General features: G+C 45.8%; 1 protein-coding gene across 2 annotated transcripts in view; it reads left to right on the forward strand.

The window, feature by feature from the left end:
• The window catches only part of GFRA1 (GDNF family receptor alpha 1), a gene marked incomplete at both ends in the record, with an annotated part of 202,135 nt that overhangs the window by 60,818 nt on the left and 126,294 nt on the right, over positions 1-15,023 (forward strand). The window contains one exon of one of the 2 annotated variants that reach the window (XM_084246218.1): positions 32-46. The exons of the other annotated variant lie outside the window; for it this stretch is intronic. Within the exon in view, the coding sequence (XP_084102344.1) occupies positions 32-46 (15 nt within the window). The remainder of the gene's footprint in view (positions 1-31; positions 47-15,023) is intronic. 2 annotated transcript variants of the gene reach the window in all.

Below are 15,023 nucleotides of genomic sequence, written 5' to 3' on the forward strand. Positions count from 1 at the left end.
CCTCCTCTCTCTTTTCCCTCCCTCCCAGCAGATGTCTTCCAGCAAGGTAAGCACACTGCCCCCTGCCTGCTTTTCCATTGGCTGTATTCTTTGGAGCTCATGATCACGGGCCTTTGAGACTCTGTGAGCCTTCAGAGGGCCCCATGAAGACAGAGGCCCAAGGTGCCATCAGCCTCACTGGGTCTCTTCTGTCCAGCCTCTGTTTTCTTCCTCTCGATTGTGTTTGGGACTTGGATGGGGATTGGACATCAGGGAGTGGCCATGACTGAGACCCTTTCATCGGGCAGGGATGTGGTGGGATTTGTGAGCCTGGTGGGGAGCAGGTGAGAGGTGGAGTATTAGGTGGAAGCCCTTGACCCTCAGGGCTCCTGTATCAGGGTCAGCTGCTGCTACTTGGTCATGGCGTCATGGAGCAGCTCCATGTAGGGGTCTCTCTGCCAAGCAAACACATTGCTGTCTTGGAGGTATGGGTAAGATCATGGCCTCTCTCTTTCAACCCAAGTATCTCTCGCACACTCCTCCCCAGTAGCTGGATCTGCCACTGAGACAGGGCCAGGCGAGCGTGTGTGATGTCATCCCTGTTTTACCAGCCCAGGTCATGTTTCCCCAGTTGCTGGAGATGGAAAGGCTAATCCCAGACCGCATCTTTGGCACGAGTTCTAGTCCCTATTTGGCATGCACAACCACTGTGCTCCTGGCTGCTCGCGGTCATGGCCTCGCTGAACTTGCTGGATGCCCCTTCGGCGGGAGCAGCCACACTGTTTTGCTCCCTTTGTTTTAATCATAGTCTGAAACTCACCAGGTAGAGGGGGTAGGGCAAAACCGTTTGAATTCAAGCTGGGAAGTAGGTTTGTGGCACACATCTGCTGCATCGTTCTTGAATCCAAGCCTGGCTTAGAATAAAAGAGTCTGGTTTAAAAATACATCCAGGCATCCCATAAATAGCCTCCAAATAATCTTACAGGCGCGATATGTTCACAGTGATTATTTCACCCCAAAAGTGGAGTGCACGTTACAGAAAATGTCTGCTCTCTGAAGGAGCGCACTTCTGAGTAACAAAGAAGGGACTGTTGTGTTGTCTTTTAAGAGTCTGGAGTCATAGACCTACTTTTATAAATAATTCATAAATCCCAACAAGCTATAAGTAATAAGTTCCATTTGGCTAGAGACTAAGAGATGAGCAAAATTGAAGAGGTGCCGCGATCGTTCGTGTAATAAAAGTGCTGCTGTCAGGGCCCCTTGCTGCTGAGGCTTCTTCCTTGACAAATTGGGGGTTCAATGGGCTGCTCTGGGATGAGAACAGTGTTTCAGTTCTTTGATCTAGAATGCAAGCACCTTCTAATGCATTCCTCTTTTTGAGACACAAATGCTTGAGTTTGGAAAGTCTTTCTGGAGTCTGTGATCTGAGGTCCCTGGAACAGCAGGAGAGAAAAGGCTTGTATCCGATCTGGCTTTTCTTTGCACCAGCCAGAGTGTGCCTGGTTGTTGTAGTCGATATAAAAATGGCTTATCAGACTGCCTATGTCAAGTTTGCCTCCTTTTTTAATCAGTCATGCCATTCGATGGATGGGATTTGCCTGTCAGTAGCAATGATATGCAGAGCAAAAGTTATAATCATCTGCAAATCACTGGCTATCGAGATTTAATAGCATCTTCCAGAGACGGAAGCTGCAAGCTACCCAGTGCCCTGCATGATGGTGGGCGGCAGCTCCTTTATAAGATATTACTAGGATTGCAAATGGAGAGAACTGAACTTGTTTTTGTGAATTATTTACAGGGCTATGGCCGGCTAGGACCATTTCATACAGAGAGACTAGCTCTGGAATAATGGCAAAGAACTCACCAGCTGGACCCCCTCCTTCCCTTTGCTTCTGGCTATTCTGCCCGTGAAATTAATGCTCAGCAAAATGTTCAGTGGTGATAGTCACATCAGACCCAGATGACAGGTTCTGTGTGTCCCAAATAGAACCTAAAGCATGACTTCACCAGATCTTCCGTGGTTGAAACTCCATCCCTGAATTGTGTCATTAACTTGACACCCGGGACCGTGGACTGTGCTGGCAGGAAACCATGAGTAAAGCTTGTGGCTTCAGATGGTGGACAGCACTGGTTCACTCTGGGACCATTCTGGGTGGCTTTGGCCTTTTGACCATGCCACGGGCATCCAGGCCCTGCTGGCTTTGGTTTGGCTGAGGAGTCGAGTGCCATTAGGGAGATGCCACTTCGCAAATGTTTGCCCTTGCCTGGAAGAGAATGGACCTCTGTGCCTGGAGGAGGACCCTGGTGCTCGGGCTGCTGTGCAGTGCAGTGGGCAGAAAAGGGAACGGGTTTGCCAAGCTGGCAGCATCACACTTTCTCAGAGGAAACCCAGGTTGTGTCCTCGGGGTGGAGTTATCTTTATTTCACTCCAGATCAGTCTTGATACAGCAGGTGACAGCGCAGTGGCCACAACCATGCTATCCCTTCTGTATCCATATGTGTGCACTTGGGGGTGTTTCTACCCTGCTCCCATGCCATTTTATAGCTTTTTTGGGTTCTTTCATCTGTGAATGTCGCCTACTGTGGTGCTCACACCCCAGAGCATGAGGCATGCCAAGGCCCAGAGGGCCCACAACTGGGCTTTCTGTGGTGGGAGGTCCAGGGCCTCCATGCCACATGTTCAGAGAGCCTTTAGGACCCCCACTCCCCACTGCCTGCGGAACTCATGTGTCACTGCATGTCGCTCAGAAATTCCAAAGTGTCACAGAATTGCTTTTCACGTAAAATACACTAGGAAATGCTGCGTGTCTGCCGTGTTTAGAATCTTGAGATTTTGAGCACTTTTCTTCCTGCGGTTTAATAATGGAGTCAGGACCACGCACACACACATGCACGCACGCACACGCACATCTCAGTGGGAGTTACTGAAGCACCTTTGATTGCTCATCCATTGGCTCCACCTTGATTCTGAAATCAAACAAATTAAGAGGGCGGCTGGGAATCCGCTCTGAGTTCACCGCGGGTGTTTGAAAGCCTAAGGGGGCACAGTCTGGAGTCCACTGGGGAGTGTGTTCTCTGCTGCATGCTGTGAACTGGAGCCCTCACTCAGCAGCTTTCCCTCTTCCTCACTTCTCACCTGAGCTCTTGCTGTTACAGCTTTTTCTTCCAGCAATTTTGATCCCTCTCAGACATGGGGCCCTTGCTGTTTTGTAGTTGGGCACTGTCGAGGCCCCTTTTCTCATGGAACTCACAGTCTAGTTTGGGGAACACCAGCTGCCAAGTCTGCACATCAGTGACTAAGGCAAATCCCGGGAGGGACCATGCAGTGGACTTAGCACAGGTGGAGGTGCTGCTGGCTGGGACGGCCACCTAGGATGTGGTGACTGGAGAGTGACAGGAAGGACAGCTTCTTGGAGCATCTGGGGGAACACAGAGGGCACTTGCAAGGGAGAAGCCCATGAGGCCAGAACATGCCATCCTTCTAGAATCAGAAGCTGCTGGTATGGCTGGAGGCCAAGAGCAAAGGAGAGTTGTATGAAATGAGCAAGGAGAGGAGGGCAGGATGTCTGCAGTGGTTTTCAGTAGAAGATGGATATGGTCTTAGTTCAAATTTGCCACACTGGTTGCTATGACATGCACTAGGGCAGTGTGCGGGACATTCAACCCAGTGCCAAGCTGGGTGTGGAGCAGACACAGGCTGGCCTGAGATAGGGCCCAGCCCGCAGGCCCTTCGAGCTGACCTCATGGGTCTCTGCCCCATTCCCCGAGAACTCCCCTCGCCCAAGGGAGTAGGGAGCCTCCGTAGGGATTCCTGAGCCTGTGGCTTGTGACCCCTCTCCTTAAGGCTGGCAAATTAGGCTTTTAAAGGTCATTATCAAAATATTCCTATCTGTATCTTAAGGTTAAAAAGCTACTTTTCTCTGACATATATACAAGTGTATCATGTGTTACTGGGGCCTCCCTGGTGGCGCAGGGGTTAAAGTCTCAGCACTATCAAGTTATCGCCAGTTACTGCAGCATAAGTTCAATTCCTGGCCAGGGAGCTGTCCCACATGATGCAGCAGACTTCTCCTGTCTAGCCCGCTGCTCTCCTCAGCAGTGTATTTCAGTAGATTGACCTGTTCTGCTCCCCCGTCTGTCTCTGGTGAATCTTCTCACTCCTTGCACCTCTGGCCTACACCCCAGTTCTTGTATGCATAAATAAATAAAACATAAATCTTTAAAAAATAATAATATACAACAAGCACAAACTAAATAAATATGCTATTTATATATAGGTAGATGATGATACATCCTACATGTGTATGGTCAGAAGACCTCCCTTTGGTTCCCAGCAGGCTTACTGCCTTTGTGGAGGAGCTGGGACTGAGTTGCTTTGCTCTGTAGCCTCAGTTTTTCCATCTGTAAAATGAGATTGCTAGGAAGACCCCTCACCCAACTCAACTTCCTGCTGATTCTTTATCCTGAGAAATTATGAGTGGATTTGAGTCAATAGCCTACAGAAATATCCCATGCTACAGATTCCCACTATTGTCTAGAGAACTTGGGTGAAACAGAGACTTCCTGAGCATTTCTGTTAAATGAATTGTGGTTGGAGCAGTGAAACCTGCTCGTGGGGCCATTTTGAAACATCAGCTCTTCACCACACCGATTAATACTGGAATTCACATGGACGGCTTTGCTTTAACTAATTTGAAGAGAACGATAAATCATACTTTGGTTTCTAGCAGCTCAGCCAAGCCTACTAATTGTTGGGGTGGGCTTGTGGTGACAGGGACCACTGCCATTTATAATGTGCTTGACTTGAGCATTTCTGCATTTTTCACACTTATTGGTCCAACTGCTGGGGCTGGATATCAGGTTTTCCCAACCACTCCAGAAGACCATCTATTATCCAGCTCTGATCTTTTAGCCATGAATCATGGTCCCCAGGATAATGCTATATGATGAAGTATTGTTTTCTTTATGAGTGTAGGGTTTGGGTGAATAAATTAAATCTGTTGTTACCATTTCCATGTAAAACTTGCAAGTTGCCATATGGTTACTTGGTAAGTGAGAAAAAATGCATTAAATTTTTTATGGTCAAAAGTGGTTGGTTCCCTGGTCACACTCCCTATGAGCTAATACTGACTGTGTATCAGTAGTGTAATCTGAGGCATGTAGGAAATGCATCCATCTTTTTAGCACAGACTGAGCAACATTACCATTCAATTTTACGTAAATTCATTTTGTGTGTGTGTGTGTGTGTGATGTATTAGGAGAATGATAACTATATTTAAATAATCACATTCCCTATGAGCTGCCCAGGGTGGCCTCATTCCTGCCAAGTGACCTTGGAGGTAGACTTAGCCTTGCAGGAGCTTAGTGCTGCATCCACTCCAGTGCCAGGCCCTGAGTTTGGGGTGAGTTTTCAGAGCCTCTCCTCCCAGCAAACTTGTGTTTCCAAATTGCCAGATCAGTAAAATCCCCCAACTTTCAGATTCTTCTGTTGAGAGGCTGCTAAACAGAATGACGTGTCTTTTTAAAATTTCATTTTAGTGCAAAATATTGCTACAACTAATGTCAGCGTTTGTGTGTTGACACTGAATCTGATTGAATGTACCCTCATATTTTACAAAGGAGAAAACTCCACTTTACAGAGGTGGAAACTGAGGCACAGAATGGAGTCAACCTGCCATGGTGCATAACTAGTGCATTTTGATAGAGCCAGGATTTTTAAATTGGGAGACTTTATAGGACAGTTCGGATTTTCAGAAAGATGGTGAAGTCGCACACAAATTCCCTTATACCCACCCCTACTATTAACATGTTACATGAGTATAGTACATTGGTCACAATTCATGACCCACTATTGATACATTATTATTAACCTAAGTTCATAGTTTATTTGGATTCCCTGAGTTTTCACCTAGTGTCTTTCCTGCTCTGGCCTCCCACCCAGGACACTACATCCCATTTAGTTGTTATGTCTCCTTGGTCTCCTCTTGGCTGTGACAGCTTCTGAGCCTTTCTTGCTTTTGATGACCTTGACCATTTTGAGGAGGGCTGGTATTTGGGGGAATATTTTGTAAGATGCTTCTCTCTTGGAATTTGACTGTGATTTTTTTTTCATGGTTACCCTGGGGTTGAGTTTTGGGGAAGATCACTGAACTCAAGCATGATTTGCCTCACATCTTATCAAAGGTACCTATTGGCAACCTGATCTGTGACTTTTTTTTTTAAATGCATATTATACCTTTTTTTTTCCTTAAAGAACCATTTTCTTTTTCTTTTTTTAAAATTATTTATTTATTTATTTATATAAGCACTGGGTACAGTCAGAAACATGGGAGGGTGAGAGAATTCACCAGATGAGAGGGGAGGGCAGAGCAAACAGACTGACGAAGTACACTGCTGAGGGGAGCAGCGGGCGGCAGGAGAGTTCTGCGCGCCATGTGGGATCCTTGCCCAGTGACCGGGGATCGAACTGGCGCTGCAGAGGCTGCAGGCAGCTTCGCAACCCAGCGCTCAACCTCTGCGCCACAGGGGAGGCCCTGATCTGTGACTATTGATGTTGACTTTTATCAGTTGGCTAAAGTATCATTTGTCAAATCTTCCCACCATAGAGTTCCTTTTCCTCCTCTTTTCCATAGTGTGCTCTTTGGAAGGAAATCTATGCCAGCTTACTCTTTAGACGTGGTAGTTATTATCCCCTTCATGGAGGGGAATGTCAGTGGAAGTCATTCTTCTGCACGGGAGATTTGGCTCTTATTTCTTAGTTGCTAACTTTACTCAGTTGTTTAAATCAATATGGACACATGGATATTCATTTATGCCTTGAAATTTAGTGCAGTTCAGTTGTATTTATTTTCTTGTTGTGACCACTGTGAGATCTTTCTGACTTAGCCCTTTCTTTCTCCATTTTGAGAGCTCCCAGTACTTTCTGACACCATAAGATGCCCCAGGATCGATCATCTCTTGGTTTTCCCACCCTATAACCAGATGTTGCCCAAAGGAGGCATTTCTTTTTGTTGGGTGGTATTAGAAACCAACATTTGGGTGGTTGGTGTGCTTGTTGCTACAAGGGAGTCATTTCTTTTAAGACCTCTCAGCTGAGAGTGTAAATAAACATATGTGTGTATAAAACCCTGTGTAGATGCCTGTCTAGAATCATTTTACATGTAACCGGGTGTGTCTGCATTAACATGAGCATTAAGTTCTTACTGACCTCTCTGGCTCCCAGGCGTTATGACATAGTTCATTCCAGCCCTCTCTTGCTTACCGGCACTTTTCCATTCCTAAGGTAGTGACATCTGAGCAGGGATTTTGAGCCTGAGCAGTGTGACTTCAGGTCCCTTTACTTGCTCTTCTGACTCCTACAGAAGGGCTTTCATCTACCCAGTGGGGCATAGTCACAGATCCTTGACCTTCCTGGCCCACACGTGGCCAAGTTCAGAGCCATGAGTTTATTTGGGACCTGACTGTACCTATTTTAGGCAGCTCAGGCTGCCTAAAATAACAAAATACTATAAATTGGTGATGGAGTGGGGGAGACTCAAACAACAAACATTCATTTCTCACAGTTCTGGAGACTGGAAGCCTAAGATCAAAGCTGCAGGCAGATTGAGTGTCTGATGGTGGGGGGGGCATCTTTCTGGTCCGTAGACAATTGCCTCAGTCTGTGTCCTCACATGGCCAAAGGGGAGAACCTTTAAACCTTCTGGGGTCCCTTTTATAACAGCACTAATGCCATTCCTGAGGACTCTGCTTTTATGACCTAATCACCTCCCACCTTCTAATACCATCACATGAGGAATTAGGGCTTCAACACATGAATTTGTGGGGTGGGGGAGGCATAGACATTCAGATTGTGGAAATGCCCCTCAGCTTCGCACCAGATCCAGCTTGTTCTCAAGACTCCTCAGCCAGCTGTGCCTCCACCAGCTCGAGGTGGTTTTGCCTCATACACAGCAGAGACTGATTGCTTAGTATCTGTATTGAAGGCATTGCATTTTCTTCCAGAGCCCGGGCTAGCCAGTAATGAAAGAAGTTATGTGCTTATAATATTCCTACTGTTCAATGCTGACAGCCCCATGTACCCCTTTAGATTGATTACTGCTCACAGTAGGGCAAGGCAGGTCTGTCCTTTAAGTTGATCCTATGGACAGGTGATGAGGCTTTGAGAGGTACCACTTGGGCAGGAAGGTACCTGGGGCTTTGAGTTTATCTGTTTGGACTGGCACTCTCCTGCCAATTCCCCCCACTTCCTCTCTCTGCCACCTCTTCCCAATGTGGGTGTGGACTGTGCATTATCCAGGGGATGTTCTGACTTGGGTGTCACCTAAGATATCCATGTTCATCAGCTGGCTGGCTGGAGTGCCTGTGGACACAGGCGGTGCCCACTTGCCAATATCACCTGCCACTTCTGGTGCAACTGGTCCCCTCCAGTCCAGCAGTCAGGAATGGGGGCGCCTCGTCCCCATGCTCTCAAAAGCACCTGTTGTTTTTGGTGCTTGATTTACTGGAAGCCAGAGAACATTACAATTGGAGTTGATTTATTCAAATTTTTTGTTTGTAGCTGAAGCACTCTTTCGGGAAGCATTTTGCAAGTTGATAGAAACTTGTTCTTTATACTTGTCAGTGTGTGTGTGATGTGTTCCCTGGTGAATGACTGAATGTGGGTGCTCATGGACAAGCAGCTTCCTAGAGGGGACCCTAGATCAGACTTCCTCCTGCTCTCATTTCCTGGACCCTTCCGCCTTTGTTCCTCTTCACCCACCAGATTGTTCCTTATTCTTCAAAATGTTTCTCCACGCCTCTGTGCTTTTGTTTTTATTGATTGCTCCTTTGGAGCACTTTCGTCTCATTTTAACAACCTTGGCCCATTCTGCATCTCGTCCTCAGGAAAGTACCCAGGTTCTGCCATCGTGGTGGGTGGCCCAGGGCTGGGTGTTGCGGGTCTTCAGCTGGATGCTGATGCCTCCTGTGTGTGTGAGGACCCATTTTCACATGGTCTGCTAATGTCTTATTAGTGCGCTATTCACACCCATTATGACATTTGACCTTGAAATCACTTAGAAGAAGATGCCACCTAGCTCCCGTCCTAAATATGCCCCTGTTCATGCTGATTCTTTCAAACCTCAGCCTGAATCCTCTCTGCTAGGTCATCCTTACCCACTCTGCCTCATCAGGCAGGGACTTCTGCTGTCCTGGAGTTGCTCAGCGCCTCCTGTCCCTCTCTCAGCCCTTCTCTCCCTTACAGTGATGGTTGTGGCACCTGTCTCCACTACCTGCTGAGCTAGAGGGAAAGGATCTTGTCTTTTATTTTGAATTTAATGCCAAATGTCATGCTTAGCACACAGTAGGTGCTCAATAGATGTTTGAGGAATGAAAATGGGAACACAATAGAAGACTGAGCAACTGGCATTTTGTGTGTGGCCGTGTGTGTGTGCGTGTGTGTGTGCGCGTGTGCACATACGTACACATCCACTCTCTTCACTGTTGGACAGTCTAGACCTTTTAATAAAGTCGAGGCCAGAAGATAGTCATATTGACAGTCAAGCCAAATCATTTCCTCTCTTTGAGTCCAAAAATCTCCATTTTTTTCCTTTTTGTGGGATAATGCATTTCAACCTAGAATGAACTGGCAAATATTTATCTGCTCTGGTTTGTGTAGAGTACAATGAGCAGGGGCATGGCAGATGAGCAGGCACTTTGCAAGCTTGCAGACTCCTACCTTGCAAGAACTGACAGTGTTGCCTGTGATTCGAGGCTGGTCAGTCTGTGACAGGTGGCCCTGTCCACTCCCGATCCTGGAGGAAGTACAGGGGTAGGGGTTTTGGAAAAGGGGCAAGGCTGCTGGAAAAGCAGTGCTGGAGATGGTTTTGAAGGAACAGAGGTTTGAATGGGCAGGACAAGAGCATACCCATGGGGGTGAGGGGAGGGCGGTCTGAATAGGGGTGGAGACAGAGACAATCATGATAATGTATTTATGGGCTGTTGAGAGAGCAGTGAACCCAACAGGCTTTGTGTCAGGGTTGAATGGGCCAGTGATGGGGTTTTCTCAACCTGTTTACTGCCCTAATCATTTTTGTTTTCTTTGCCCCCTATGACTCCCAGATGACTGACAAGATTTTGTCTATCAAATGAATAGTATTGGTTATTTGATTTCCCCATTTTTTATTACTCATGTTATTACTCCCTTTGCTACTCAAGGATTATCAATCAGCCAATCAGTGTTCCTGATCAGCACAGTGAGTGTTACATCCTAGAGTTGATGAAATTCCAGTTCATTAAAAAAAATCATCAACAACAACAATAACTTGATAATTTTATAGCTTGAACAATGCTTTTAATATTTTAAAATCCAGGCAGCAGTTTCAGCTCATTCTGCAAAACCCAAGAAAGATCTTGTTTTTTGAGCAGAGAAATTGCATGGACTACACACAGGATATAACCATCTGTGTTGTATGTTGGAAGATGAAAGAGAGAGATGCCTTTACGTAGTTACTTCAAATGTGCCAGACACATCATAAAGTGCTCTGCATATATTAAGTCTCTTCTTCCTAACAGTAAACCTGTGAGTTTGTTGTAGAGCAACCCCGATACAAAACGGGGTTCCTGACTGTGGGTCCTCACCCGCGCGCTTAAAAGGACTTATCAATGCTCTACTGCAGGCACACGCGAAAGGTTAATAAAAGGTTTATTTACAAGGGAAGGGGAAATGAGGAAATGTACAGCTCTGGGAGAAAAGTGGGAGACAAAGTTTTAAATGAGTCCTACCCGATCCGCCGATCAGGAATCCCAAAATGGCGCTCTCAGAGTTGGCCGCCAGCCAGGAGCGGTGAAGCCAGGAGGCGAGCGATTGCGAGCCAGAGAGAGAGCAAGGCCCACGTGTTTGGTTTTTATATCCAACCTGGCTGCCCAACTCCACCCTCAGGTCCCAGCCACCCTCCCCTTGGTGGTGATGGGATTTGTCTTTCCCAATGTCCTGATGGCTTTAGTCTGGAGTGGGGGTGGAGTCCACAAAGCCTGTATGAGATTATCTCAGGACATCCTTTCCCCCTAACAAGTTCACATACTCCTTTTTCTCCATTTTTCTTCCCATTTTTTATATGCTGACATAGAACCAGAAGCTTACTTAGTTTTACTTTGAAGAAGGCCTCCCAGCTAGTGAAGGAGGAGTCTTGAGTTCAGATCCAAGCCATTGAACTTGCTCAGAATTCTCAATGGCCATATCACTCATTTCTCTTGGAGTGACTAGACTGGGTTGGGTTCTCAATGGGTCAGAGTAGTGCAGTTATTAGGCAGGAGGTCCCATCCAAACCCCTGACAAATTAAAGGATATGTTCAGCAATAAAACTTCCATATGCAAGTCTTCAGAGTAGTTTTATTGATGATAACACAGCCCTGGAACTAGCACAGGTGTCCATACTATGTGGTATAAAATACTATTCAAACATAAAAAGGATCAAAATGTTGATATAACAACAGGGTTGAACCTCAAAACTATAATGTTGAGTAAAAGAAACTTCACTGAAAATGAGCATTCTGGATGCTTCCATTTAAATGAAATTCTTAAAATTAATTTGTGATAGACAAAACTCAGAATATTGGTTTTCCTCTGGTGAAATGGGAATAGAAGCAAATGGGATAGTGGTAATGGTCTGTCTAGATAGGACTTCCCTGTGCAGGTGTATGTATTTGTCAGAACTCAGACACTGTACACTTAAAAACTGTACACTGCACTATATGTAAATCTTAAATTAAAAAGAAAAAAAACTGCAAATAAATACTGAACTCTGGTTAATGATGTACCCACTGAAGTATTTAAGAGCATTTATAAGGCTGTCTGTAATTTACTTTGAGATGCATCCATAAAACCAAATAGATGTATTGAGGGATGAAATGAGGTATGGCTAGATGGATAAATATGTGCTGAAACAAGTGTAGTATGATATTAATGGTTCATGTCGGTGTGGTTCTATGCTATTCCTTATAAAATACTTTCAACTTTGCTATATGTTTAAAAACTTCCTAAGGAAATCTTGAGAAGAAAGAGAGAAATCCAGTTGAATCTTTCATGTGACTGGAGATCAGGTGACTCAGTGCCCATAGATGCACAGGTCAGTCAGAGTTTGCTCAGCCCTGGACGTGGAGGCAGGGCCTGGGGCCTGGCTGCAGGGCCTGGGGTCTGGCTGCAGGGCCTGGGGTCTGGCTGCAGGGCCTGGGGTCTGGCTGCAGGTGGAGGCAGGGCCCGGAGTCTGGCTGCAGAAGGTTCCCAGTGAGACGTGGCTGGTGAGCAGGTTCTGCACGCTCTGCTGGTTTCCTAGAGTTACTGTGGCAAAGTGCCACCAACAGGTGAAAATGCAATGGAAATATATTCTCCGATGATTTTGGAGGCTAGGATTTGGAAGTCAGGGTGTTCATGGGGCCTTGCTCTCTCTGAAGGCATTGTGGGAATGCCCTTCCTTGCCTCTTCCAGATCCTGGAGGCTCCCAGCAATCCTTGGCACCCCTTGTCTGGCAGTCGCTGGCTCTAGTCATCCCCTTACTGTCATGAGGTGTCTGTGAGTCTCCTCCTGGCCTTCCGAGGACAACCGTCAGTGGATTTGTGTCCTCATCTTAATGACATCTGCAAAGTCTGTTTCTAAACAGGATCATATGATGAGGTTCAGTTTGGACTTGAATTTTGGGGAAATACTATTCAACCTTTACAGATGACCAGCCAACCTGGGAGGCCAAAATGAGGAGGAAACTTGATAGGTAGGACTAGGGCAGGAAGGAGAGTAAGGGGCTGCAAACTAGGCAGGAAATCTGAGGAGAGGAGAGAAGGCCATGGATTAAATTTGACAAGAGAAAGAAAGAAGGACTCTGGAGAGAAGATAACAAAGCAAGAAGGCTTTCAAGGAAAGGGCCAGGCCTCAGCCACAGGCCTCTCTATCTGCTTATCTCCGAATAGCTTAAGGAATTAAAATGTAAATCTTGGAAATTAAATCTATGGGTATAGTGTAAACAGAGAGACTTTTGCAGAACAGACAAAGCTGTTCTTTTTCCTTGTTAAACAGCCGTGGTGGGAAACCCTGACCGTATGCACAGGTTTTTATTTGAAATGGATTAAGATTCATGATGAGTGAATCTCTGAAGGATTGGAGGTGCAGTTCTCATAAACCCTCAAAAGTTCAACTCCTTATCTGAGGCTTATCCAAACCTGAGGAAACCTTTGAGGCCAGAGTGGAGGTTAGGGACCTCCAGCATCTAAGTTAATATCCTGCATCAGGAAACCACCTGCACTGGGGTGAGGGAAAGGGGAGGGGGCTGAGTGGGTGAGAGAGGCCTATGATTTAGGAACTGAGGCCTGATGTGGTTTGGGGCTTTCTGGGAGCTTGGACCACCTAGTCTCTTTGTTGGAGGCGTTGCAAGTTCAGCCATTTGTGTCCTTTCGGAGAAAGAGGAAGTATGGGCTAGTTACTATGTTTTCAGATCTTTTACCACATTTGGTTCTCACACCAACTTATGTGATGTGGCTGCCTGGAGCAGAGCTGGTCTGGAAGCTCCCTCTATTGTCACCCCAACCTCAGCTTGCTCTGTCACTTTCTCAGAACTCCACTGGACTCCTTGATCCCTAGACTGAGCTCATTGGTGTATCAGGGCTCCAGAACCTTCCTCGTGTAGTTGGTAAACCTTTGTTGGACAATCACCTCCTCAGAGATGTCTCTATGACCATCCTTGTAAAGTTTTTACTCAGAGATTGTCTCCCATTTCCTGAATTAATTTCTTGGTAGAATTGGTTGCAAATGAGGGGATGAGTTGAAGAGTGTGCCCCCCAAATTCATATCTCCTGGAAACTCAGAACATGACCTTTTTTTGGAAACATGTTAAGGATCTTGAGATTAAGTCATCTTGGATTTAGGGTGGGCTCAAATTTCTTAATTGTCCCTGCTAAAAGAAGGGAGGGTGCAGAGTGATACTGAAAGACACAGAAAGAAGAGGCAGAGATTGGAATGGCTTTATTCATTCGGGGCTTACTTTTCCTTGCCCATCTGTTTGGCTAAAATGAGTGCACAGGCCTTGCTGTGCTACGCCTCCCTACCTCCCAGTGTCTAGAACAGTGCCAGACACATCATAAATGCTCAAGAAGTGTTTGTCAAATCAGTGGACTTAAGAGAATTACTGTCTTGATCACCCTTTATGAAACTGATACTAAGAAAAGTTTATTAACCTGCCCAGAGTAACACATTGGAAGAGACAGAATTCAAACTCAAGCTTTCTCCTCTTGAAATTCAAGTTTATTATAGAACATCACAGCACTTTTGCTGTTGCTTTGAAAAAATTATCTTTAATGTCTTTATTATAGGTTTTCTAATTTCTCTAGTTGATGTCTTGATTGTATGGCGATGAACCTGACTTTTCAAAGTGAGTTCAAGGTGATTCAAAATTCATTTTGTTAAATAAAGTGAGCAAATCATTAGGTGTGACACTGCCAAGCAAGTCAGAAATTTCAGCTTTTATGGTTTGGTTTTCCCAAGTACAAGTTTCTTGTGGGTCAGATCCATCATCTTCTCTCCAGCACCTTACTTAATGGATATGTGGAAGGATGTATGACTGCTGGCTGGATGGATGACTTACAGCTTTACAATGAGGGTAATTCTGGAAAAGAACTTATTTTGAATTTGGAAAAAAAGTATTTTAGGGCCTCCCCTGGTGCGCAGGTGGTTGAGTGCAGTGCTATGAAGCTGTCCACAGCCCCTGCAGCGCCGGTTCAATCCCTGCCGGCCGGCGAGAATCCCACATGGCATAGCAGACCTCTCCTGTCTTGCCCGCTGCTCCCCTCAGCAGTGTATTTCGTCAGTCTGCCTGTTCTGTTCCCCGCTCTGTCTCTGGTGAACTCTCTCATCCTCCCGCGCCTCTGGCCTGTATACCCTGGTTCTTGTATAAATCAATCAATCAATCAATCAATCAATCTTAAAAAAAGCCCGTAGCCTTCTTTTTTTAAAAAAGTATTTTCTATGTAGCCATTGTGAAAGTACATATTAACATTCTATTTGTTAAAGTAGGCTCTTGACT

Source organism: Talpa europaea (assembly GCF_964194135.1).
Source record: "Talpa europaea genome assembly, chromosome: 10".
In the NCBI taxonomy this organism is placed as follows: Eukaryota; Metazoa; Chordata; class Mammalia; order Eulipotyphla; family Talpidae; genus Talpa; species Talpa europaea.